This window comes from Balearica regulorum, chromosome 8, assembly GCF_011004875.1.
Source record: "Balearica regulorum gibbericeps isolate bBalReg1 chromosome 8, bBalReg1.pri, whole genome shotgun sequence".
In the NCBI taxonomy this organism is placed as follows: domain Eukaryota; kingdom Metazoa; phylum Chordata; class Aves; order Gruiformes; family Gruidae; genus Balearica; species Balearica regulorum.
In genome coordinates this window covers 17,827,900-17,852,744 of record NC_046191.1, presented here as the reverse complement: position 1 = coordinate 17,852,744, position 24,845 = coordinate 17,827,900, and the positions used below count along the sequence as shown (strand labels likewise).

General features: G+C 37.8%; 1 protein-coding gene across 5 annotated transcripts in view; it reads left to right on the top strand.

Annotated features, from left to right (window-relative positions):
- The window catches only part of KYAT3 (kynurenine aminotransferase 3), a 29,648-nt gene extending 8,003 nt beyond the window's left edge, over positions 1–21,645 (top strand). For 4 of the 5 annotated variants that reach the window (XM_075759858.1, XM_075759860.1, XM_075759861.1 and 1 more), the window contains 12 exons: positions 2,362–2,420; positions 3,655–3,799; positions 6,799–6,948; positions 8,175–8,261; positions 9,656–9,778; positions 9,869–9,989; positions 13,972–14,048; positions 14,945–15,034; positions 15,674–15,860; positions 16,673–16,746; positions 17,191–17,277; positions 19,660–21,568. In XM_075759858.1, the coding sequence (XP_075615973.1) occupies positions 2,362–2,420; positions 3,655–3,799; positions 6,799–6,948; positions 8,175–8,261; positions 9,656–9,778; positions 9,869–9,989; positions 13,972–14,048; positions 14,945–15,034; positions 15,674–15,860; positions 16,673–16,746; positions 17,191–17,277; positions 19,660–19,722 (1,263 nt within the window). In that variant the 3' untranslated portion in view covers positions 19,723–21,568. Of the gene's footprint in view, positions 1–2,361; positions 2,421–3,654; positions 3,800–6,798; positions 6,949–8,174; positions 8,262–9,655; positions 9,779–9,868; positions 9,990–13,971; positions 14,049–14,944; positions 15,035–15,673; positions 15,861–16,672; positions 16,747–17,190; positions 17,278–19,659 lie in introns of all 5 variants that reach the window. The other variant, XM_075759862.1, reaches the window with a different exon arrangement.
- The last annotated feature ends 3,200 nt before the right edge of the window (positions 21,646–24,845 follow it).

Genomic DNA, 24,845 nt, shown 5'->3' with positions numbered 1-24,845 from the left:
GATATTCTCACTAAACCTGCTGAAATCTAATCCTGTTTTTTTCTTCTCTTTTTTTTTTTAAATTTTCTTAAGATCTTGGCTTCAGTTGTAGCTTTTGACATTTAATTCCACAATTTAATGATGCACCATGTAAAACTATTTGCTGCTATTGTTATTAAATATATTGCTGTTCAATTTAATCACAAGTTTATTTGTATTAGTAAGAAAGATAACTATGAGCAGCACCTGACTTTCAGGTGCTTTTCCTGATAGAAAGTATTACGGAAAGCAGGAGGTCAGGACATACCTCTCCTGCTTAATACCAATCTTAAACTCATGGAAATCCTAGCCCTGCACCTACAAATGGCTTGAAGATTATCAAGGGATGACATAACTAGGCTAAACCAAAAAAGACTCTTAAGAATTCCCATGCTCTTCTGGAAGAAAGAATGCTACTTAAGGTATCATTTTAAAATGTCAGTTAATTGGTTGGCTTTCTCAAAGTAATAAGGTGGACCTGAGCCCCACTGTAAGCTGAATCTGTGAAAACCTGAAAACTAATGCAGGTCCAGCTATTCTATTTTAAAATTAGTTTCAAGGCACAAGAAAAAAATAAATAGGAATACTTAAATCATTAAATATTTAAACTTAAAATAGTATAAAATCTGTAAGGTGAAGGCTTATTTTACTTGTCAATACATCTTTAGCTAGGGAAGGTTTTTTAATGTAGTTAGGATTTACATTGTAGTTCATTATACAAGTCCTGCAGTTGATAAACCTTTAGCTTTTAGCAAACTGAAACAATTTCAAGAAGAGCTGGTCAATTGAACAAATGTACCCATGGCAGTATACAAAATTCTCATTATTGACTGGAAAGATGCAAGGTGAGACTTCTTATTCCTTGTAGTACGAGAAGTAGTCTAGCATGTGAAAAAAGATGTGTGTGTGTGGCTCAGTCTAAGTAGTACCTGTGTTATTTGTCTTTATACAGTACAGCCAAATATTAATCATGTTTACCAAGACGTACACTGTAAAAGTGAATTCATATTTTAAACCATATGTGTGTTTTTAAATAGATGCAGTACACATTACCTAGGCAGAACTCCTTCTTAACTACGGTGTATGTTCTGTGTCAAGAAGTACAACTTCACCTGTCTAGTTATCTTAATGGTTTTCTTCCTGAGGACAAATAAAAGGTGTCCTGTGCTTGATTCCTCTGGTGTTCGTGTCTCATAGATGAGGTCAGAATCAGATCTGTAGAGAAGACATATGAGCAGAGAAGTATCTGTTTAATTTTAAAGCTTCCCATTCTTCAAGTCATCATGTATATGGTAGCTTCATTACTGTAAAGAGGTTGAGTACAAACATGTGCCTGCATAATATTTCTACTGTGAGCCATTCCCATTGATTCAAAGTTGAAACTTGGAGTGTAATGGTAATGCAGACATTTTCTTCTCAGAGTATGGTAGCTAAAGTATGGTTTTTGAATCTTTCAGACAATAACAATAGCTAGCAGTGGTAAAAGTCACTAAAATTGCTAGTCTACTCAAAGAAACAGGAGTGTCTGGAGTACTGAGGGACTATGTAATTGCTATGTAATCTTTTTCCAGTATCAAGCTGGTTTACAAAGATAGAAATGGACTTGCAATTTTGTTTTTTGCACATAGAAGTAAATCTGGTTTTGTTCCTAACTTTCTTTTCTCGTTTTAGCTTAAAAATACCACAACTATCAATAAGTTTTTCTCTGCCTTTACAGAGAGTACTCATTGAAAGTCTATTCTAATGCAGTTTTCCAATACCTGAACTGAAGGTCTGAATATACAGCAAAAATGTGTTTTAATGTGGTTTTGCGGTGTTGTAAGTAAATACTTCAAGTTTTAAAAGTCTGAATGAAAATAGGAAATGTCTTTGCTATTTTCCTCTCACCCATCAATTTAACAAATAAAATTACGTAGAAAATGCCTGCTTTCCAAACTGGATTGAGCAGCAATTGGGCTAGAAATAACACAGTTTTCAAGTTGTTAATGTATCATAGAAAAGAAAAAGAATGTATGTACCCTATTTTTTTTCTTTTTAGGTCATCTTTTAAAGCTATTGAGCTAAATTATGCCCCTGCTCCATCCTTGCTGAAAGTTCAGTGGCTTTAGATAATGACGAATGAGAATTTAGAACATTTTTGTGTATTTCCTTGTTAGTCTGAATTCAAGCTATTATAGAAGCTTTAATGAAAGAACATGTCTATAATTTTGTGTAACTGCTGAATTCAGCTGGCAATGGTATATTTGAGAAAGCATGAAAGAGGGTTTGTCATGCAGAATCCAACAATATAGAACTTTGTCTTTCTTAACAAAACCCTTCTGTCTGTGTATTTTGATCTTGCAGACAATGGCCTTCAGACACAAAAACACAAGACGAATTGAAGGCCTTGATAGCAATGTATGGTAAGTAAAAGGAAAATATCTGTAAATTTCAGAAAATAGCTTTGGCTGATATATTTTCTTTCCAAATTGATAATTATTGCTAATAAGAAGGTACATAGCACTTGCTGTCTCTGCTGAAATGTATTTGGCATCTGCTTAGAAGCAACGAACGGAATTCTGTAAAAAGGTGTGAACTAATTCTTATTCTTTAGTTTTAAATATTAGGCTTGGGCTTCTCTTAATCTAGTAAATCACAAAAGACAAGTATAACTCTTAGGCATGATAGTATAGCTGACTTTCAAATTTAAATGTTAATTTTATTGAGTAATGTATTTCAATTACACTTGATTTGTGTTTACCAAATAAGCCAAATTATTTTTAAAGCCATTATGCTTGTCTTTATAATTTAGCTTTTTAACATACTTTTTTCTAGGTATTAAATTGGTCTCAAAGCAATGTTGCCATCACTGGTAAATGTGGGATTTTGTTAGTTGGTGAAAACACTATCTTGGACTTACATTACTTGTATGCATATATGTGTGTGTATATATATACACACAAGGTGTCTTGGTCATCCAACCTCAAACTAATTTTTAGAAATTTGTATTAATTTTTGATTGAACTGTGATGCTATGTGGGGTGTTTTTAGTTTGTTTGGTGGTCTTTTTTTTAAAAATCTTGATAACATTTGAGTAGTGAGGAAAGGGTAAAATGCAAAGCTCTGAAGGGAGGGAAAAAAAATCGTTCAAGAATCATAACATTTGAATCTGGCAGGCTACTAGGAACTGTTAATGAACAGCCTGAAACAGTCTGTTACCTAAAATAAAAAAAAAAAAGGTACTTTGAGGTGACAGGATAGTTTAAATGACACCTTCACATGACAGAACCTACCCTTTAAATTATTAATTATGCCATTCTAATTAGGTCTACTTCATTTTGCAAAGAGGGTAGTGTCCATTTCTGCCCATATCCAGAGTTACTGTGTGTTTGTGTGTGTGCACATCTGAGCACAGTTCTGCTGGCAGAAAAGTTACTCTGTGGGTGCAGAAAGTCAACCTTTATTTGAGTTCCCTCCGACTCCTGTGGTTGGTTACCATTGTCCCAGCCCCCACCTGTCCATGTGAGCCCCCTGCTTAAACCTGTTTCCACTGCTGTGAATTTGGCAAAATGAAAAACTTTTTTTGCCTTTTAATGCTAATGAAGGAAAAGATTATTTTACATGGTATGTTAACTTTAAGATGTTTTTTCCCTTTAGGGTTGAATTTACAAAGGTGGCAGCAGATCCCTCAATTGTTAATCTTGGTCAAGGTCTTCCTGATATCTCCCCTCCCAGCTATGTTAAAGAAGAGCTGGCAAAGGCAGCGGCAGTTGACAGACTGAACCAGTACACACGAGGCTTTGTAAGTACTGTGGAACTTGAGGACCCAACTTTAGTGGAGAACATGCCACAGGGAAGAAACCCCTGACTTTGCTTTAAATTAGTTTTATCTGTAGGTCATACTGTTGTGTCTCAAATTAAGTTGATCTAGTAGCCTTATCTGTTACTAACGAATGTCCTCTGTATAGGCTTCTGCAAGGCAGAATCTTTCAGCAAGAGCAAAATGTTAGAGCACATGAGGGATGGATTATCTTTGAAGAGTCAATTCACAGTTTAAAGAATGTAAATTATACATTTACATGTATAATTTTCTGATTTTGGTCAGTATAAAAGCGAATCAGATAGGATAATGGTAGAATGATACCAGTTGAGACAACGCCTCTAGGATCAAGAAAAGATTTACCTGTAACATTTAGTAGATTTTAGTGGAGATTAAGAAGTGATGAAAACAGTAGAGTTTCTGCCCCTGGAAGATAGTTACTACCCATTCTGTAAGTTGGCTTGTAGAGTTTATGTCTTGAGCTGGGTGTGAGTGTGTGGCATTTATTATTGTCCAAGGCAGGATATTCAAGTGGACTATTACTGTTCTAGTAAGACCACTTCCTTGTTTGGTTTCTCTTTCTTATATTTTGTGGTAAAGATAAACCATATTGCCCAACTAAGAATCATGTGCCAGGATTGGTACATGACCCTAAGGAGTCAAGTGTTTTTCTAGATGACCATGTTATGCAACAGTGATAGAAAAACAGTGTACAGCCTGGTAGGCCAGCAGTTGCTTTGGTAGTTGTGGCATTGTGTATATATTCCAGTGTAACTTTTCGCCTGTTCCCTGAGAATCTGCATGCATTAGAACTGACGGGGAGTAGCAGTGGCCAGCAGCTCCCTAAAGCAGAAGCCGTCACAGCGAGCAGGGCGGAGGCCTCACCAGCCAGGGCCTATTCTCATAGCACCTGAGCAAGGCAGGCCCAGAGACAGTGGCTGAAGTCAGCCCAGATCACCAGGTAAGCTTGTGGTGGTGAGGTGGGCTTGAGGTCAAGCCAGGAAGTCAATCCACAAGTCAGGCCTGGCAATGTTAACCATGGTTAGACATAACCCAGTGATCACTGGGCAGGTCCAGGGTGACAAGGCAGGTCTAAGGTCAAGCCACAGAATCAGTCTACAGGTAGAGGCTGGGATCAACAGGGCCTGTGGCCAGGTACAGGCGTGGCTGTAACTGAATTGCAGACCAGCAACCCTACTGCATAGCACTTAAATGGAGCTCCTGCACCAGGGGCACAGCTCTGGGTAGTGGCCCCACGTGTGGCTGGTCGGGGCCATTAGGACACTTAGGGGCCTGACAAGGACAGAAAAATGAAAACAACAAAACAAAACCCAGTGAATGTAGCCTCATTACCATCCTTCTTTGGGTCACTTTGTTCAATCACCTTTAGTTGTGTGCAGTGTCTGCAAGTAGAATATATATATGTATAACTTGAAAGTATAAAGCAATTTTTTAGTGGCAGACACACGCAAAAGATGGGTGGGATTTAGTGAACTTCTGGGCTCAGCGTTAGTGTGTTCATCAGCCACAATAAGGCACCTCAAACATCATTGCTTACCAGGCAGACAAGGTTGGGGAGGAGCCTTGGCACAGGGGGAAAGACTACAGAGAGAATGGGCTACAGCCTACCTTCTGGCAAATGTTCACAGGCTGATTTTCTAAAATACTTTGCAAATAAAGCATAAATATATTTTTTCCATTGCATGCAATTATTCAGTATTTACTTCTTTCACTTTGTTCTTTATTTCCAAATAATTTGATAATTCCCGTGATAACTATGAATGTTTGCAGATATATTATACTGTATATAGTAATTAAAGAGGAATTTTTACCAATATTCCAATTTTCAGCCTTTGCACTTCCTCTACGAACTTCTACGCTTGTAAATTTTTTGAGCACAGATATTTGTGGTAGCAAATACGGGCAGGATGAGTATGAAGGATGCACATCCATCTGATAATTGAGACATTGTCTCAGCTCTCTGTGGCACTTGGACCTCTCATTGACTGTAGGGCTGTGGCTTGTAGAGTAACCTAACGTGACTTGGGTGCTGCAGCATTCCTGTGTAGCTGACACATTTGTGGCAAGAAATTGTTGTCATTTGAATCAACAATGACTTGTAAGCCTTAATTTGTGGTAATTTTCTTGTTTACAGAAGTGTTCACGATTTTATGCCTTGTGTGTAGAGGTACAGTGCTCAGTATTTTAGAGAAGGGTTTTTGTTACATAGCTGCATTTTCTCATGAGCTGTTTTCTATTTCTACCAAGTAGCCAAAAAGAAAAAAGATTTTCACAGCAGGAAACTTGTAGTCTTCCTGAGTAAACAGAATTGTGCCTTCTTATTTCCGTATTGTATATGATCTTTGTTGCATGCTTGTTTTCTTGTTCTTTCCATGTTTTGAGAAGAGTATGTTAACTGCCATGTCCCTGTAGGGGACACAAATCGTGAATGGTGCTCTAAGATTTGGGAAAGGATTATCTGAATCATCATTCTGATCACAAGTGCTGTTTATCAGCAGTATATAAACAGAATAAAATGATTTTCCTTGCACCAAATAGTTTTTAGTTGAAAGATAAGGAAAGAAACAGAAGGAGCTTCAGATGGAAATACGAGCAGGTGGGAAAGGGGGTTAGGATGAATTGGTGTCAGAGTATTCCCTTCTCTCCTCCTGTCTTTTGTCTTAGCGCTTCTATAGGCTACCTGGAGCTATCCTGAGATGTGATAATAAGATAGACATTAAAAAATCAGATACACAAAAATAATTTCCTAGTAGATATGAATAAATTGAAATAACTTTTCTTCCCTAATATGCAAAAACTTTAAACCATGCTACTTGTTAACAGCCATTAACACTTAGGGCTTATCTCATATTTTTTATTTCAAAATGTATTATTTTGATATACATGGAAAAAAACCCAAACGCAGGCTTCGTACATTGTCAGGAACACACCAATCAGTTGCATTTGTTTGCTTTAAACAGGGACATCCACCGCTGGTGAAAGCCTTGTCTCAAGTGTACGAGAGAGTTTGTGGAAGAAAGATTGATCCTCTCACAGATATCCTGGTGACCGTGGGAGCTTATGGATCTCTCTTTAGTACAATACAGGCATTAATTGAAGAAGGAGATGAAGTAAGTTTTTATTTGAAATATTAATGCATACTCACTGAAATGAGAATTTGCCTATTTTTTATTTGTCCGCTTTAAAATATAAGTTAATGTTGGGGCTTCTTTCCGATCTCCATTAGTTTGATTTGTTACAGTTGCACATCTGACTTACAGTTTCAGAAGCTATGATCAGGAGACTATCCTTTGGATGTCTTGCTGTCATTCACCAAATTACAAACCCCTTTCTTTCATACTTACGGTACCTGTAACAGTTTCATTATCAGTATTACAGTTAGGTGACACAATAAATACTGATTTCTTATTTGAGAAAACTTGTGGGCTTTTGTCTGCAACAGAAGACTAAGGGTGATGCAAAATATGGTTGGTGTTTGAATAACCTTTGTGTATCAAGTTCTGGTTTGGACCATTGTATGGTAGCAGAAAAGCAGAAAAGTCCTTTAAAGGATTGATAATTTACTGTACTAGCTGTGATGATTCATCCCTTTGTTACTGATGTCTGCCTTTTGGCAATGATATTAGAAGTCATTTTGCGGGAATACTTGTTTGTATCTGTAGTGGACAAGAAATTTTTGTGTTGTCATGCATTTTGTTTTCAGTGTGTTGTTGGTTTCACTTGTGTAATGTATTCTCATCTGTATCTTTTCTTCCTTTTCTGTTGTTCTGATATTCACTTCTCTTTTTTGTATTACGGTTGTCTGCTATTAGCCTTTGTTTTTTTGTTGGTTTTGTTTGCTTGCTTTCCTATTATCTAGCCTCTATACAATTTTTCTTGAATTGATCCTCATTTTTTACCTGGAAATTTTCCTCTGATAAAATCTGAGGACTTAAGCCATTCTTCTGAGATTCCTAGATGCTTGGGAATCCTGGAATTTCATGGACAGAATTAGGGCAGCTATGCTGTGGTACAGCAATTTGCTGTTGCTATCTCCCATCTTTGCCTTGTACCTTCAAATCTGTGTGTAGGACCCAAACATTCCTAATATTATATTTTAATAGTTGTAACTATAGAAGAACAGCCTGTGTGTGTTGTCAAAAATGAGTAGTGCTTATCATACTTAGACTGAGGGTATTGTTATATGATGTTCTAAAAGGGGGAACGTTCTGCAATGTTAGATCAGGATGGAGTGCCAGAAAAGTTATCATGTTATACCACAAAAGTAAATCTGAAAATACAATGGTATCATGCACGGTAAATTCTCTCTTTCTGATACTAATGATTGTAATTTCAGGTAATAATAATAGAGCCATTTTATGACTGCTATGAACCAATGGTAAAGATGGCGGGTGCAAAGCCTGTTTTTATCCCACTGAGATATGTGAGTTGCTTTTTAAAAATTATTTATCATATAAAGTTTCTCATCCATACTCAATGCAGTTTGAAAACCTTCTAGACGATACTTTCTGTATAGTTTTTCATAATAGCCAATTATATAAAAATGAGATAGATCACTATAGTGTAAGTCTGAGACAATAACAATCCAGAGCAGATAGAATATTGTATTAGTGTTGGAAAAGGTGAGATAATGTTTTTCATTTACTTTAATTGGTGCATTCTGAAAGCTGATCAAAATTCCTTTTTTGAATGTCATCACAAAATGTTTTTGGTGCAAATAAGGGAAGGAGGATCACATATCTGCAATTCCAGTATCTGCAGAAAATTAAAAAATTTGGTTTCTGATCCCTTCAGCAACTCCTACAATGTCAGAATATAATTTCTTTTCCAAAATCTGCTTACTAAATAAAGAGTGATCATGCAGTAGACACATTGCTATACATACTAGAATTACTGTTGCCTTTATTGTTAAAAATGAATAATTTTGGTATGGGTTAATTTTCAAATTGGTGCTGCTGGCATTATGCTGGCAGCTTGCAAGGATTGTTCTGAATGCAAAGTGTTGATCCTGTTACCATTACCTTGGGTGACTGGCAGCCTTGCATGGGAAGGGCTGAGGGGCTCGTTAGGCAGGGCTGTTGCACAAACACTGTGAAATTAGAACAATACAGAGTGACAAAACCTCCAGGACTGCAATGTGAGTAGGTGAGACTGTTTCTCTGAGTGCCCTCCTTCTAGGGATGTTTTGAATGACATGGTTCTTTCAAGTATTTTCTGTTTCACACTCTTGTTTTTGGTCTCGCTCTCTCCCAGTAATGCGCAGGTGTCAGAAAGTTAGTGTGGCCATGCTCTTTGTTTTCTGCAACAACTAGCCCAAACTTCTGTTGTCCCTGAGTAATACCACAGCAACTCCAGAGCCTCAGTGATGCAGATTTTTAAGCGTTTGGCCATTTTCTTATGGACAAGGAGGAAGAAAAGACCTTGAATCTCTGCAGTGGTGATCAATCTTTCCAGCCAAGCATGGACATACTTGTTCCAGTGTCTGGGAAGGCCATAAACTCTCCAGTCATGTGGCTGGACTTCCTGCATTACACACTGTTATAATCAGCGTGTGTGTAACCAGATTCTGGAAACCAGTTCATAGGGAGGCTTTAAGACAGACAGTGGCGAGGAGAGGACAGCCACTGTCATAATAATTTACCTTGCTCTTAGCTTCCCTGCCTGTTCCTAGAAGTGTCTTCTCCCAGGAAAGCAAGACAGATTGGATAGGTTGTCAGATATGGTTATGAAAGTGTCTGAGAGTGGTAAGTTGGGCATCTCTGCTTAGGCTGTAACATGTTGTATTCAAGTAATGCATAAATTTATTGTTTTTTTTAGAAAAATAATGGAAACTCTGCATCTAGTGCTGATTGGGTCTTAGATCCTGATGAACTTGCGAATAAATTTAATTCCAAAACAAAAGCGATTATTCTGAATACCCCGCACAACCCTACAGGCAAGGTAAGAGTCCTGCTTTAACACTGCTATGATTTCAGAGTAAGCCTTAAATGCTATGATTAATGCATTGTCCCTTACTTTCTTGTATCCCAGGTGTTTACCAGAGAAGAGCTCCAGGTCATAGCTGATCTCTGTATTAAACATGATACTCTGTGCATCAGTGATGAGGTGTATGAATGGCTGGTGTATAAAGGAAATAAACACATTAAAATAGGTACTGATTTTTTGTGGCATCTTAGAAATGGTTGTAGAATGATGTTGTAAATGTGCCTCTTGGAGACGATGGTTGCTGGAAGGAGCTCAAACTTCAAGCTTTGACTATTTTACAATGTTTAGACTAGTAAGAGGAGAGCTCCTCCCTTTTCTGAAAAATATTTTAAGGAATAATTTTCAAATAGAATTTCCAAAAGCTCTTAAGTGATTGTGGAGCAGATATCCATAGAAAGCAGCGGGACTGATGCTCATAAATCAGTTATGGTCATCTGAATATCCCATCCTTATTCAGTTACTTTGGCCATGACATACCATGTATGTATATTGGACTATGCTTTGCTGAAGAACTAATAGAAGAAACAGGGATTAAAACTTCCTTCTCAAAGCATTGTAGAGATAATCAATGAGGGAAATGCATAATGAGGAACACAATTATTTTCGCTCCACTATTTATAAAAAGAAAGTAAAAAGTAGAAAGGTTAGTGCAGAGATATGGCCTGAACACTGACACTACAAAGTGCAGTGACAGTTTTAAATAACGGACATTGAATTCAATGCAGTAAGTCGCTGCATGGGCAGTGTGAAAGCATGCTAAAATCTTCAGGCAGTATTGATACAGGGTAAAGCACCATTGCAAGAACAAACCAGAAAACCACATATGATCTTATGTCCCTGTCTGTCTTGTTTTACTTCTTGATTCAAGTTTCAACTTGAATTGAAGTTAGTGGAATCACTCCCACTGTCTTAGAACAAGTGAATCTAGTGCAGGTTAGTGAACTCCTTCCCCAGTCCTATAATGCTACAGCTAAGCATTTATGTAAAAGTGTCTAGTGTGGTGGTCTTGGTTTGGATCTGCTGATGTATTTGAGCTGGCTAAAGTCCCAAACTTCCTTCTTATATGTATAGATGTTTTCTTTCTGATAGTAGCATCTTGCATGAACTATCTGTTATGATGTACTTACTGTCACAATGAAGGCACATTTCATTCATGTGCATAGAGACATCTAGTTGAGATTTAACAATGAAATCAAGACATAAATATAACTTAGACATGAAAAAGCTTGGTTTTTTTTTCCTGGCTATACCACTGGTTGAATGCTGAACAACTGTGCTGTTTTGCTTCAATATCATATCTGTAGAGTGACAATAAAGGCAACTTTCCATTAGTGGGGGCTAGATCATTCTAAAAACTGAATCTTATAAGTAATAAAAAGGAAACGATATCTAAATGACCTTGCCATACTTATTAGCTGAGCCACACAGTTGCTGATCATACAGCTGCAGTACATTGATTGTATTGGCCATGCATAGAATATGAGTCTGTTTTGAAAGTGGCCTCATTTCATGGCTGTTGTGGTGCCTTGATAGTGATACCTTCTCGAAGACCTTCAGACATGGAAGAAGGGGAACATTTTGGGTACGTTCACGCAATAGTAATCTGAGTCAGTGCATCCTAACAAGTTGCCACAGTAAGTGATCATGTGTGGCTTATTGTGTCCCAATTGCAAAGTAAAATGAGTTAAATTTAAGCTTTCTTCATGGGCTTAGCAGGTGGTTCATGCAAATAGCTGTCCTCAGAACCAAAATCTCTGTGGGTGGTGTAAGGTAATACATTTTCCTTGGCAATGGCAGCAGGTCTGAACACTCATGTTGTCAGTTACACTTTGTCTTAGTGGACAGGTGGTGAATTATTAAGACACAGTAACTCTATTGTTAGTATCAGTATTGTAATTTTAGTGCTTCAAACCAAAACATTGCCAGTTGAACAAAAGGCATTCTGTAGTTTAGCATAAAATGTAAAAATCCCGTGTAATGATAATGCAAGTTAAAACCTGGACAGTTAGCCAGCTAGGTTTACATACATATTCTCTAACAGATCCCATGAGAGCATCTTTAACTTTAGTGTTAAAATGACTATAAAACCTTCAGGGTAACACTGTAAACAATAATAATATTGCAGTAATAAAAAGAGCAGATCTTGTTTCTAACTTAAGTTTCTTAGATTTTTTTTTTTAAGTCTGCAAAAGATAATACAAGAAAAAATGAATGTTATTTCACTATTTAAAAACTCTTGGTTTTCCGTATTAACCTCTACATATTCTATCAAATGCAGTGACATGTTTTTGTGAGAGATGCAAGATGGATATTGCATCAATTTACAGGGTCTGATGGTGGTTCCTTAATAAAATTTAACAGGGGTTGCTAGCCACAGATCATAAAATTAGTAGTCTTTGTGCTGTCACTGAAGCAGTTTTCTGTAGTGCAGAGCACTTCATCATGTTTCTCATCATTATCTGACTTCCGTAAAACTGTGGACTTCCTCTAAGTAATGATTAGGGTGCACTGGCAGTTTTAGAGATTGTGTCTCATAACTGAGGATTCTGAACAAGCCTCTTAAGCTGAGTGCCATCCCAGGTAACAGGCTTATTATATGTGTTAGCTTGCACTTCATTAGGTCTTAAACTGTTGTCAGACTTCGTTATGGTGTTGTATAATGATGTTGCCATATGGCATGGAGGAATTTCCCTCTCTATTTAGAACTTGCTGCTTGTAAAAGCAATGGAGCTGCTTCTTCCCCTGTGCCCTTTTGCTGCTGCTGCTATTGTTTGAAATGCTGTTACATTCCATCTCCAAGGTTAAATTCCTATGACTATGTGACAAAACAGTCTCACTAGAGGGCATTAGCTTTGAAATTCAATTCTTTTTGCAGTCTGTGAGAGCTAGTTTGGTTGCCTTTAGGAAGTGATCTATACTCTTGACCTAGCTAGCGAAAAGAGGCATCTGTTCAAACTGCCTTTATGTTTTCAAGATCACAGAGCAGTTGAATGAATATGGGTGGGCTAATAGGAATATGAACTTCTTTCCTGCTGTTTTGTTTCTCTTCTTGGCAAGTGTGCTCACGAAAATTACAACACATGTTTTCAAATAACTGCAAAGACTTATACCATGTCTAATGCAGATAATTGCAGCAAAAACTTCCTTATGAAACTCAGTGATTTTATTTTTTTTCATTGGCCTCCCTAGAGAGGAGATTTAACAATTGACAGATTCATTGGTAATAGTTCTAGTGTACAAATGAGGTGGAGCTGGACGTTGACCACTGCAATTGCAGTAGTGGTATGTCCTTGTCTAACTTTGTGTCTCAAACTTAAGTGTGTCTTGATTTATCTGTTTCTGTTGAAAATTAATTAAGTTAGAGTCCAAATAGAGCACCCCTAAAGCAGTGTACAGAAAAAAAATTTGCAAACTATGGGAAGACATCTTTGCTCTGTCATCTCCTTGGAAAGAAAACAAAGGATTTTGGTCTCCTACCAGATACAAATACAGAGACAGGCCCCCATGCGTCCCTTATTCGTTGCAAACATCCTTAGCTAGCTGCTATTGTTGGTCAGTGCCAGGCTTGTTCAAATTATATAACAAAACGTAGTTTATTTACTCACTCTGCTGGTTTTCTGATTCTTGTGGTGTTTGGGTCTGGGTTAGAAGTCTTAGTAATTCTTTTTTTTTTTCTTTTTTTTTTTTTTCTCTGATATCTGAGAGAGCTAGTGACACTGGATTGGACAATTCTATTAAAATGGCTTGCAGTGCCTAGTTAATGTTGTGTATGGTGCTATTATCAGGCATCAGAAATTATGCTGTACCGAGATGAATGGGTAGCAACTACTTAGATCATATCATATGAATAATTATGCATTTTAGCTGAGGATAACTAAGATGTAGTTTTCACAAACTGTGCTTCTCACTTTCTGCCTCTTCCTTCTCCTTTCATTAATCCTTACCTTCTTTTCATGCCAAAAAGCACTGGCCCATATATCCTTTCTCATTTGTTACAGTTGCTATAATTTTACCATATTGTCATTGCTTGGCTAATATGCTGCAATGATATACCAACATACAGCTCTAAGCTAGGGGCATTACAGTTTTTCTAACTGCATGGAATATGTGAGTGCACCTGTACCAAATTAATTTTATTTTATATACAGCTACATTGCCAGGTATGTGGGAAAGAACAGTAACTATAGGAAGTGCTGGAAAAACATATAGTGTAACTGGCTGGAAGGTAAGAAGAATCAATATAAAAGAGTTCAATTATATAAATAACGGAATGCATTTATTACACTAAAGTCTTTGTTTTTATGACCTGTCTTTTGAAAGCTTCTGGCAAATCTCAGTGTCTTCAAAACACGAAGACAGAATTCAGGTGGAGCAATTACCTGTCTTGAACACCCATGTTTTAATTCTCTTCTTGTCTCTTGATTAATAAGCTCTTGTGAGGAAAACCATACCAAAAAAAAAGAAGAAATCACAGTGTGATTTGTTCAAAATGAGTCAAGATTCTTGGAGCAAACATGGATATTACTATATTTTAACTTTCCTGTTTTGTGGTAAAAAATTCAGATTTTGATAACGGTATGTTTTGGAATGTCTTTTATTTCTGTAAAATATTTAATGATAATATTTTGCTTGACTTTGAAATACATATCAGAAAGGAAACAAAAATATTTAACCATTTGGCAACTAATTTCCTTCTTCTTCACCTGTTTTCAAACTGAACCATGACATATGAATCAGTCGTGAGCTTTTCTTTTATGCTCAAATCACCTTTGAAAAAGGAGCTTATGAGATGGAAAGATTCTAAAACAATTAGGAATAACATTCCTAATAAATGCTCAGTTTGGTTTCTAACCCTTGTTAATAAAGAGGTAAGAGTTTGCTCAGTACCCTGTGAGAGATAGGGATAAGTGAAACTGTAGCTGTTGTCTCAAATCTAGAATTTTAAGGGCATCGTTCAACAAACTTTTTGTAAACTAGCTCTTTTCTGAAATCTTTATCAGAACAAATTCATTACCAATTCTTAAAATAGAAAAACTTGGGATATTGGCTAATTTAGTTCTTGGTTTATTTTCAGTAACACCATTGCTGTAAGTATAACATATGCGTGCTTTCTTCCCTTAGCTTGGTTGGTCTATTGGCCCCCAGAACCTGATTAAGCATTTGCAAGTTGTTCACCAAAATACACTGTATACTTGCCCAACTCCATTACAGGTAGGTACAGATGGAGCACAGGAGGTTATTTTCTGGTGTAGCAAAACTGTAGGCCTCACTAATAAAAGTGTAATCACAACAATGAATTTTTAGTTGTCAAAAATATATATGCTGGGGTGCAAGAAGAGGAGACAAATTTGATCAGCTCAACAGACATTAAAAAAAATAAATCAGTCTTGCAGATTCTTTCTTTCTTCTTTTACCTTCAAACTGCTGCTTCTTGCATAGACCATGACAATTTTAGTGGTTTCCTAGCAAATACAAATAAAAGTTGTTGCAATAAGGTCTTGTTTTACTGAGCATTACCTCTGTCTAGTTGTTTCCAGTATTCCATGATACGTTATTATCAAGCCTTTAAACTTAGCTTCAATTCAGATTGTAAACCCTTGTGTCAAGGACTGTGGTGTCTGTATATGATTAGTGCCTAGCAAATGATTGGGTGCTTTGGGTGTTGCCACAGCACAAAGTAATAAACAAATTACACTCTTGGATGTAGCTTGTGTATTTTGTATATGCTGATTCGCTTAATAAGGGCCAGAATTGAAGGAAAAAATCCATGTGATTTCAGTAGGAAGTGTGTGAGTGTCTGTGAGTTTACTGAGTGTCCCTGAGTACTTAAAACATTGATTATGTTTCCAGGAGGCATTGGCGCAAGCATTTTGGATAGACTATAAACGCATGGATGACCCAGACTGCTATTTTTACTCACTGTCTCGAGAGCTGGAAAGCAAGCGTGATCGGATGGCTCAGCTACTTCAAGAAGCTGGACTAAAGCCTGTCATTCCAGATGGAGGATACTTTATGATTGTTGATGTTTCTACATTAAGTTAGTATAAAGTTTACTAAAAAGGGTGTGGAAAGCAAATATTATAGTGAATCTGAAAATGCAGCTTTCATTTTAAACTATATTCTCATTTCATGTTTGCATAACTTTGTCAGAAGTACTAACTGGGACTGAAATTTTCTGTTCGACCTTAGCCTGGGAGGCAGATTTTATAAGCTTCAGCAAAGCCTTTGTTTGTGATCCTGACTACTCTCCGTGCTTTGCAAAGCTTTGGCAAGGTTTTCGGCAGGATAAAGGAGGTAGATAAACACTTTTATTTTCAAAAGGTCTATAATTATGAAAAAGTTTGAAAGTGGAGCACCTGGGTTTATATTCTGAGTTCGTACCCATTTATACTTTCCCCTGGGTTTTTTTGTTTGTTTTTCTTAATCTGAAGTCATACCCTGCAAGCTCTTTGACGCATTCTGATTTTTAAACACTATAAAATGCTACCAAAATTTACAAAACTGCAGTTGCAGTGATTATTGCTGTCCATGCAATAAATACACTCTTCAGTACCCTCCACAATCCTGATCCCTCAATAATCCAGACTGGAGGACATGGAATGCTACATCATTTTTTTTCTAAGCTACATGTCTGAATTTGCTTTGAATGGAAAGCAAGAGCTGAGGTCAGAATGGAAAGGTTCAATCTGTTGGACTATTTTAATTGTTATACTATAATTTTTAATTATATTTTAAAATAAAAGCATACATGTTTATTCTTGAATATTAACTATAATGAAGTGCTGTTAATGAATGCCTTCCCAATGGAGTCTAGGAAAACTTACATGTTCGTTTTGATTTTTTTTTTAGATGTGGATCTCTCTGATGTAGATGAGAAAGAACCTTATGATTATAAATTTGTCAAATGGATGATAACATCTAAGGTAAAGTGTCTTAGTCATACTCTAGTTTTAGAAATGCTTTTCCATTGAAATCAAGAGCAGTGCAACTGTATGTATTAAATAATGTAGTAGAGATACTCCACTCAAAATATTATTCGGTGTTTATAGTAACTGCTGATAATTACGTGGCTAAAATATTGCTAAACTCAGCTGAAAATGTACCCTGTAGGTTTGTGTTACATCCCAGCACTTTTCTTTCAGCATGCTTAAATGCTAGTTGTACAAAAGTACCTATGAAATGTTTTACCTAAGAAAAGTTATTTGAATTTAGTTAAACCTAGCTAGTGCATACAAAACCAAACCTTGTGTTTCACTCACATGTTGGGAGAGTTCTAGAAATGGAATAGTAAAATCATCATGCTTAGAACAGATTTTTTTTAATACATATATAAAATAAGCAAATACTATTTCTATTTTATGTTTCAGAAGCTGTCAGCAATTCCTCTTTCAGCATTCTGTGGTCCTGAGACGAAAAGGCAGTTTGAAAAATATATACGGTTTTGCTTCATTAAGGTAAATTTGTGTCCTGGGAAGACTTAAGACTCCTAAATATCAAAGCAGTACAGAAACCTGCACGAGACCGATTGTTACATTTTCCCCCAGGATCTCCTGAGCTGGATGGTTTTAGGCACAGAAAGTTAGCTTGGTGTAAAATTCAGCACAAAGTATCATAGAACATTTTGGGTTGGAAGGGACCTTAAAGATTACCTAGTTCCAACCCCCCTGCCATGGGCAGGGACACCCTCCACTAGACCAGGTTGCCCAAAGCCCCATCCAACCTGGCCTTGAACACTTCCAGGGAGGGGGCATCCACAGCTTCTCTGGGAAACTTGTTCCAGTGCCTCACCACCCTCACAGTAAAGAATTTCTTCCTAATATGTAATCTCAATCTACCTTCCTTCAGCTTAAGGCCATTCCCCCTTGTCCTATCACTCCATACCCTTGTAAACAGTCCCTCTCCAGCTTTCTTGTAGGCTCCTTTTAAGTACTGGAAGGCTGCTCTAAGGTGTCCCCAGAGCCTTCCCTTCTCCAGGCTGAACAACCCCAACTCTCTCATCCTGTCCTCATAGGAGAGGTGCTCCAGCCTCATTCTCCTGGCCTTCCTCTGGACTCACTCCAACAGCTCCATATCCTCCTTGTGTTGGGGACCCCAGAGGTGGACACAGTACACCAGGGAGGTCTCACAAGAGCGAGTAGAGGGGCAGGATCACCTCCCTTGACCTACTGGTCGTGCTTCTTTTGATGCAGCCCAGGACACGGCTGGCTTTCTGGGCTGCAAGCGCACACTGCCGGCTCATGTTGAACTTCTCATCAACCAATATCCCCAAGTCCTTCTCCTCAGGGCTGCTTTCAATCCATTCCTCGCCCAGCCTATAGTTGTGCTTGGGATTGCCCCGACCCACGTGCAGGACCTTGCACTTGGCCTTGTTGAACTTAATGAGGTTTGCACAGTCCCACCTCTCCAGCCTGTCAAGGTCCCTCTGGACGGCATCCCTTCCCTCCAGCGTGTCGACCACACCACACAGCTTAGTGTCGTTGGCAAACTTGCTGAGGGTGCACTCGATCCCGCTGTCCATGCTGCTGACAAAAATGTTAAACAGTGCCGGTCCCAATATTGACCCCTGAGGAACGCCACTCGTCACTGGTCTCCAGTGGTTCAACTGTCTTTTTGCTGAGGGACTTTAAACCATAAATGTGGGTGGCATGGCTAAGAAGGGCAACTGGCAGGAAACAACTCGGATGGGTAGGGGTTTTTTTGCTTAGTCTATTGATTTTTAAAAACGTTCTTGACCATTGGTGACTGAAAATGAATGACACAGGCACACTATCAATTAACATGGATTCTGCAATCCAGAGCAGAGAATAATTGTATAGCAGAGTGGTATAGCCTATGCCCATTCAGTTTCCAACAGGAAAAACAGTGAAGAGGTCACCTTCAGGTTTAGCTCACTTGCCTGAAGATACATAGGGTGTCACACAAGCGCCAAATTACAAAAATCCCCAAAGACGCAGGAAGTTATCTTACATGTTTTTTGTGAATTGGCTGACTTTTGCCATTTTGTGAGCACCTCCTTTTCACATATTCTTCCACCTGTTGAATCTGTTCTTGAAAAGACTGAAAGATTTTGGGGACAGGTACGTAAGCTTTGATAAGCCCACAGCCCTAAGATATTTTCCAATTATTCTGTAACAGAGTCAGCATAATGGAACATGTGCAACTCCTTAACTGTTCTAGCATAAAGATTGAACCAGTAATGAAGGAGAGTTTCTGCTTGTGTTACTTCATTCTTTGGATGAGGTATAAAGACTATGATATAAACCTAGCCAGTAACAACCAGGATGAAACTTGCTGGTTGTAAATGTGGCTTGCCCAGGACAAACAGCTCTAATCATGTCAAGTTAAAGACTACTTGTATGACTCACCAGGTTGTAGCCAAGCCACACAACTGGCCAGTGGATAGATTACCCATATTTAGAGGGTTTAAATACTTCACAGCATGACTTGGTTGCATGGAGATTTAAAGATCCCAACTACACATAAAGATTAGGAAACTATGCTAGCATGTCTCCAATATAGAGCTGCCAAGTACATCACTGTATAAATGCTAGACATTTATATAAGAAGTATTGCTTTCATTAAATTTGATAGTATGAATACTGAGAAAATATGTTATCTTTTAAATATACCTAATAAATATTTGCAAGGAATCAGCATTGAATTCTTCATGTAGTGTAGATTTGTAGCTATAACTGTTAATCAAAAACCAACTGACAGATGTTTACAGGATGCAAGTGAAACTGCCAAATATTGATTTGGGATGATACAATTATTACTGCTACTCTCTTTTCAAGAACTCCCTACTTGCACTAATAGTGATACTCCTTGTTTTGCAGAAAGACAGCACACTAGATGCAGCTGAAGTGATCCTGAAGAACTGGAATAAACAGACAGCGTGATTTTTCTTACTAACTCTTCCATCCGATATAATTATCTAATAGTAGGGTTTCTATTGCAAATTTAAGAACAAATTACTTAGTACAGAATTAATATGACATTGTCAACATATTTGTGCTGCCAGCTGCTGAGGAGTTAAAACAATGATTTACTGAAATGTATGTAATGCAACTCAGAGGTTATTTTCAGTCTTTTCAAAATAATTTATTTTTTTCCTAAAAAAAAAATAAAAAATCCATGGGATGCACTTCTTTTACTGAAAGACAAAAAATTGTAGGACTCTGTGTAAAATAAATAGGTGGTATAGGTATTTTAAAGCTCACAAGAAAAAAGTGGGAGGTGGTTTTGGTATGAGATAGTACAGGAACTAGGGGTGAGACTTAAACATCACAGTTTGTGAAACCGAATAGCCTGCAGTGGAGGAAAATTAAGATATGCCTCATATTAGATAATTGCAGTGACTTTCTACATAGGTACCTACCTACTCTATCCATGCACAAATTGCATCAATTTAAATAAAATGATTGAGTTAAATCAATACAGTGTTTATACTATAGGCAAGATTGACAAGTGCTAAGTTGCCTAATTACTATTTTATTTTCCCACAATAGTCATGTGTGCTGTTCTAAAAGTATTCAGTCCTCAATAAAGTTATAACAGTGGCATCTAGAATAGGAATTCTATTTACTCATGTCTACCTATTTATTTATTACGTGGTTGAATCTACAAAGCAAAATAAAAGACCTTGCTTTAGAAGCTCCTTCACAATCAGATGTCCAGTGACATAATTAATCCCGTCATCCTTTTTCTTAGCATGTTCACAGCATTGGTAACTTCACACTAAACTTCTCTCAAACTCTTTAGATCTAGGGGGAGCATGGAGATGGGCCTGATACTCTGCTGTGGAGCTCAGCTAACTTTGTTTCAAGCTCAGTTGATAAAGGACTGTTTCAAAAGAATTCAATATGGAGAATTCTGTTCTAGTTGCCTCCTATTTCAGTTCTCTCTCTCACTAGCAGAAGCAATCCAGGTAGGTAACCTTTTAGGTTGTGTATTGTATTCTCCATGTTGTTTCTATAGTCTTCCCTCAGGCCCTATGGTGGAAAGCCTGAACAAATTCAATAGCAAGTTTTGCAAATATTTTACTCATTTTGTGATCACACAGCTGGAATCTTAACTGAATTCCATCAGACAGTGACCATGGCCAGGGCCTTAAAAAAAAGTATAGAAAGTGCTGCTGTGAGAGCAGCTGCCAGGCTTTGTCATTAGTACTTCTTGGGCCTCTGGGAGTCGAGTAGTTGGGACTTCTGTAGTCCTTGTAGTTGTCTTGCACTGCCGTTCCCCAAGTCTCACCAGGAAATGGTTGGCTGGTATTTTTAAGGTGGTGTATAGTCTTTGTGTAGAAAAATCAATTCAGTAATTAAAATGACTTAACTGAAATTTCAGCGTGAATTTAATGTGGAGATTCCTACGTTAAATTCCAGGAGGAACTATATTTTTTAAGGTACTAAATTTCTGTGAAATCTACACTCTATTTTATAAGGAGTTTAAAATCTGTTTATGTACGTTGCACTGGGGATCTGTGCTGTTGCAGGAACTAAGAAGGTAGTGCAAGAATCTGTTGAGCTGCATGATAATTTGGGAAAGGAAAATGTAAAAGTCTGCCACTTTAATTGAGAAGTGAATTTTTATAAAATTAAGCAAATTTTTCTAGCATAAATTAGCCATGTTAAAAACATAGGCTTCTATGAAATGTTTGTATGATTATGTGAATCAGAATTTTCTAGTTTCTTATGCCTCTGAAATCATACAAAATAATAAAATACTTCAATTTTCTTGTCCTTGAAACAAGTGCTTCTTAATGCAATTAAACCTTATGCAAGTAATATTATTTTCATCATTGTTATATATAAACAGTTTTAAAGCTCATTGCATCGTACTTCTCTTGAACATAACCGCTACAGACCACAATTCTGCAAGTATTTTTTAAAACCTTATTTCTATGATCTAAGATTTTTCTGAGATAGCTGGGTTGTTAGCATGTGAGCACACACATAATTGGGTTATGTGGCCTCACAACAGTGGTAAGGTATTAAGGGTTCTTCTGTTCACCTCTCTTTACAATGCTTTCCTTGCTCTGTTAAAAAAAGCACCTCTCTGCTTCCAAAAGACTTGATGTAACACACTTACATTACTCTCATTGGCAAGTGGGACACCCTGTGTAAAATCAATCTAAAATATGCATGAAAGAAAAATGATGTGCAGGGCTGAAGAGGAAATTAAGAAAACTATAGCAAAATAATTTTTCCATTGTTATGTTTGACTGTTTCAAAGATCTCATTAGTATGCTAATAACTCACCTGCTAAAGCACCAAATTTGAGTTGGGACACACAGGTGGCCATTGTTTAAAATAGCTCTCTATTGTGTATAGGTGCAGAGTCTTACTCGTGTGTGCTGGTTTTGGCTGGGATAGAGTTAAATTTCTTCATAGTAGCTAGTAAGGGGCTAGGTTTTGGATTTGTGCTGAAAACAGTGTTGATAATACATGTTTTAGTTACTGCTGAGCTGTGCTTGCACAGAGCCAAGGACTTTTCTGCTACTCAGGCTGCTGTGCCAGCAAGTAGGTTGGGGATGCACAAGAAGTTGGGAGGGGACACGGCCAGGACAGCTGACCCCAACTGACCAAAGGGATATTCCATACCATATGGGGTCATGCTCAGCAATAAAACTGGGGGAGGAGGCTGATGGGGAGGGCCGCTGCTCGGGGACTGGCTGGGCATCGGTCGGTTGGTGGTGAGCAATTGTTTTCATTTGCATCACTTGTGTTTCTTGGGTTTTATTTTCCTCTCTCTGTAATTTTCCCCCTCTTTTTCTTAATTTTTATTATTAATATTTCTTTTAAATTATTAAACTCTTTTTATTTCAAGTTTCTTTCTCACTTTTACCCTTCTAATTCTGCCCCCATCCCATCGTGGGGTGGGGAGTGAGCAAGTGGCTGTGTGGTGCTTAGTTGCAGGCTGGGTTTAAACCACAACACTCATGTTATGGGACCCATTGTATTAGGCTTGAGTAGTTTAAATTTCTTTTTTCCTATTTTGTCTAGGTGCTGTAATGAGGTAATCTTTTTGTTTCATCAAATGTCTGAACACATAAGATGCAGCACAGAGATGAAGTAACATACCAAGCATAATTCAGCTGCTCTGGCTATTTATTGTTTCCTTCATTTGCTTCTTTGAGGCATTTGACTGACATCTGCTATTTTAACAAAATGACCGTTGGCTAAATCAACAAACCATTACAAAGGACCTTTAGACTTACAAGTAAGGATCAGTGACGTGTTTTCATTAATGTACTGTTCATTGTGTTTGCAAAGGCATCTGAATATTCCATTGCATTATTGTTGAAATGATGCTGATAATATTAGCAATGTAAGAATTGCAATTTATTAAACGTTTTTATTACTGACAGTAGCTAGCATGAGATACTTTGGGTGAAGTTTTAGGAAACTCCAGAATGACCAATTAAGTAAGTTTTAAAATAGGATTATTATTCTAACTACAGTGATGAGAAATAACAGATACAGCTAGGGGACAGCAAGGTGAACTTTCCATAAGTTGTTAAAATGATCGGTTGTTGACAGAGACTCTTAATAGCGGTATTCCTGTCTGCCACATCAACTACTTTTTTCCTGCTGCTTGTGGACAAAGCATTTGAAAAATTGCTGGAGACAGGGAATAAATAAATGCTGAGATATGATCTATCATATTTTTTGCAACATTTCTGAAAGTGATTGTCTTTCTGTGGTTGAAATTAAACTCTTTCAATTCGAGTTAATGAGAATAGGGTCAGGAGGGACCCGCTGTTGACAGTGATTGCTGGCAGATCTTTTTCATGGAACAGATTATATGAGAAGCTGGGACAAACCTGGAAAGCGTGATGGGACTGACAGTGCTGATGTGGCACATTTGTTGCAGACACGGTGACATACACATTTCAGAGGTTATGGTAAAACTTAATATTGTATGCTGTATTCACACTGACAGTTACAGTGTTTTTGGTTTTTTTTTTCTTCATTACTATTTCATCTTTTGGGTTTATTGAGCATTTGTGAAAAGGGTCATTGCAAGTGGAAAAAAGAGAAGCTTTAAATGTGTATCTTAGCATCCAGATCTTCTATTAGTTCAGCTTTTTTTTTTCCTAAAAGGTATATATTTTTTTTAAATCTAAAGAATGTGTTGGTAAGTTCAAACAAGCTCGTTTTCAACCAGGACACAGCACTTCAGTCCACAGAAAAGTGTTTAGAAGTTGTGTGATAGTTAATTTGACTCAATATTAGCAAGTATTAAGGGAACTTTTCAACCCCACTGAATTGCCTCCTTTGAGCTAGCAAATTGAAAAAATATTCTTGTTATCTAGTGGAAACATGGTCCTAAGTGGTGCGAACAGTCCTTTGTTTCCGATTAATAGATAGCCTATTTACAACTGTTCAGGGACTTCATAGTGATCACTTTAAAGCATTGAAGTAATGGCAGTTTACGAAATCTGTAGGCTCTCCTGTCCTATTCATCCCTCTCTTTATGAGTGAGGAGGGGCTCATACCAAAGGAATAGGGTTTTTTCAACTGTTTTACAGCTTGGCCTTGAAAACTTGTTGCTGCTCAATATACAGACTTATTTTGTATATGGATGATCTCTGGGGGAATCTCTGGAGAGCTTTGGTTTTGCAACAGTTCTTGTGGGTTTCTCCTTCTCCTTGGCCTGACATTTGCTGCCAAGGTGGGTGCGAGGGCAGAGACAGAAGGGAAGCTAATCACGTTGTGCAGGAGTGTGTAGGGAAACACGGGAAACCCACACAAACCAGCAGGCGTGAGCCTGTGTGTGTGTGGCTGCTTGAGTCAGGCTGAGTGTCTGTGCACGGCCCGTTTGCCAAGAGCTTCCATGAGTCACAGCCAGGCTGCCCGATGCTTGCAGGTCCTGCAGAAGGGCCAAGGTTTTTCTCATGGTCGAAGCAGCTGAGTGGCAAACCAGAACAGCTGTAGCAGATGCTGCCCCTAAGGGGGAACTAAACTTGTCTTTTCTTCCCCTTTCTGGGAATTGGTCTCTGCTTGGTCTCAGTTCCAGAGCC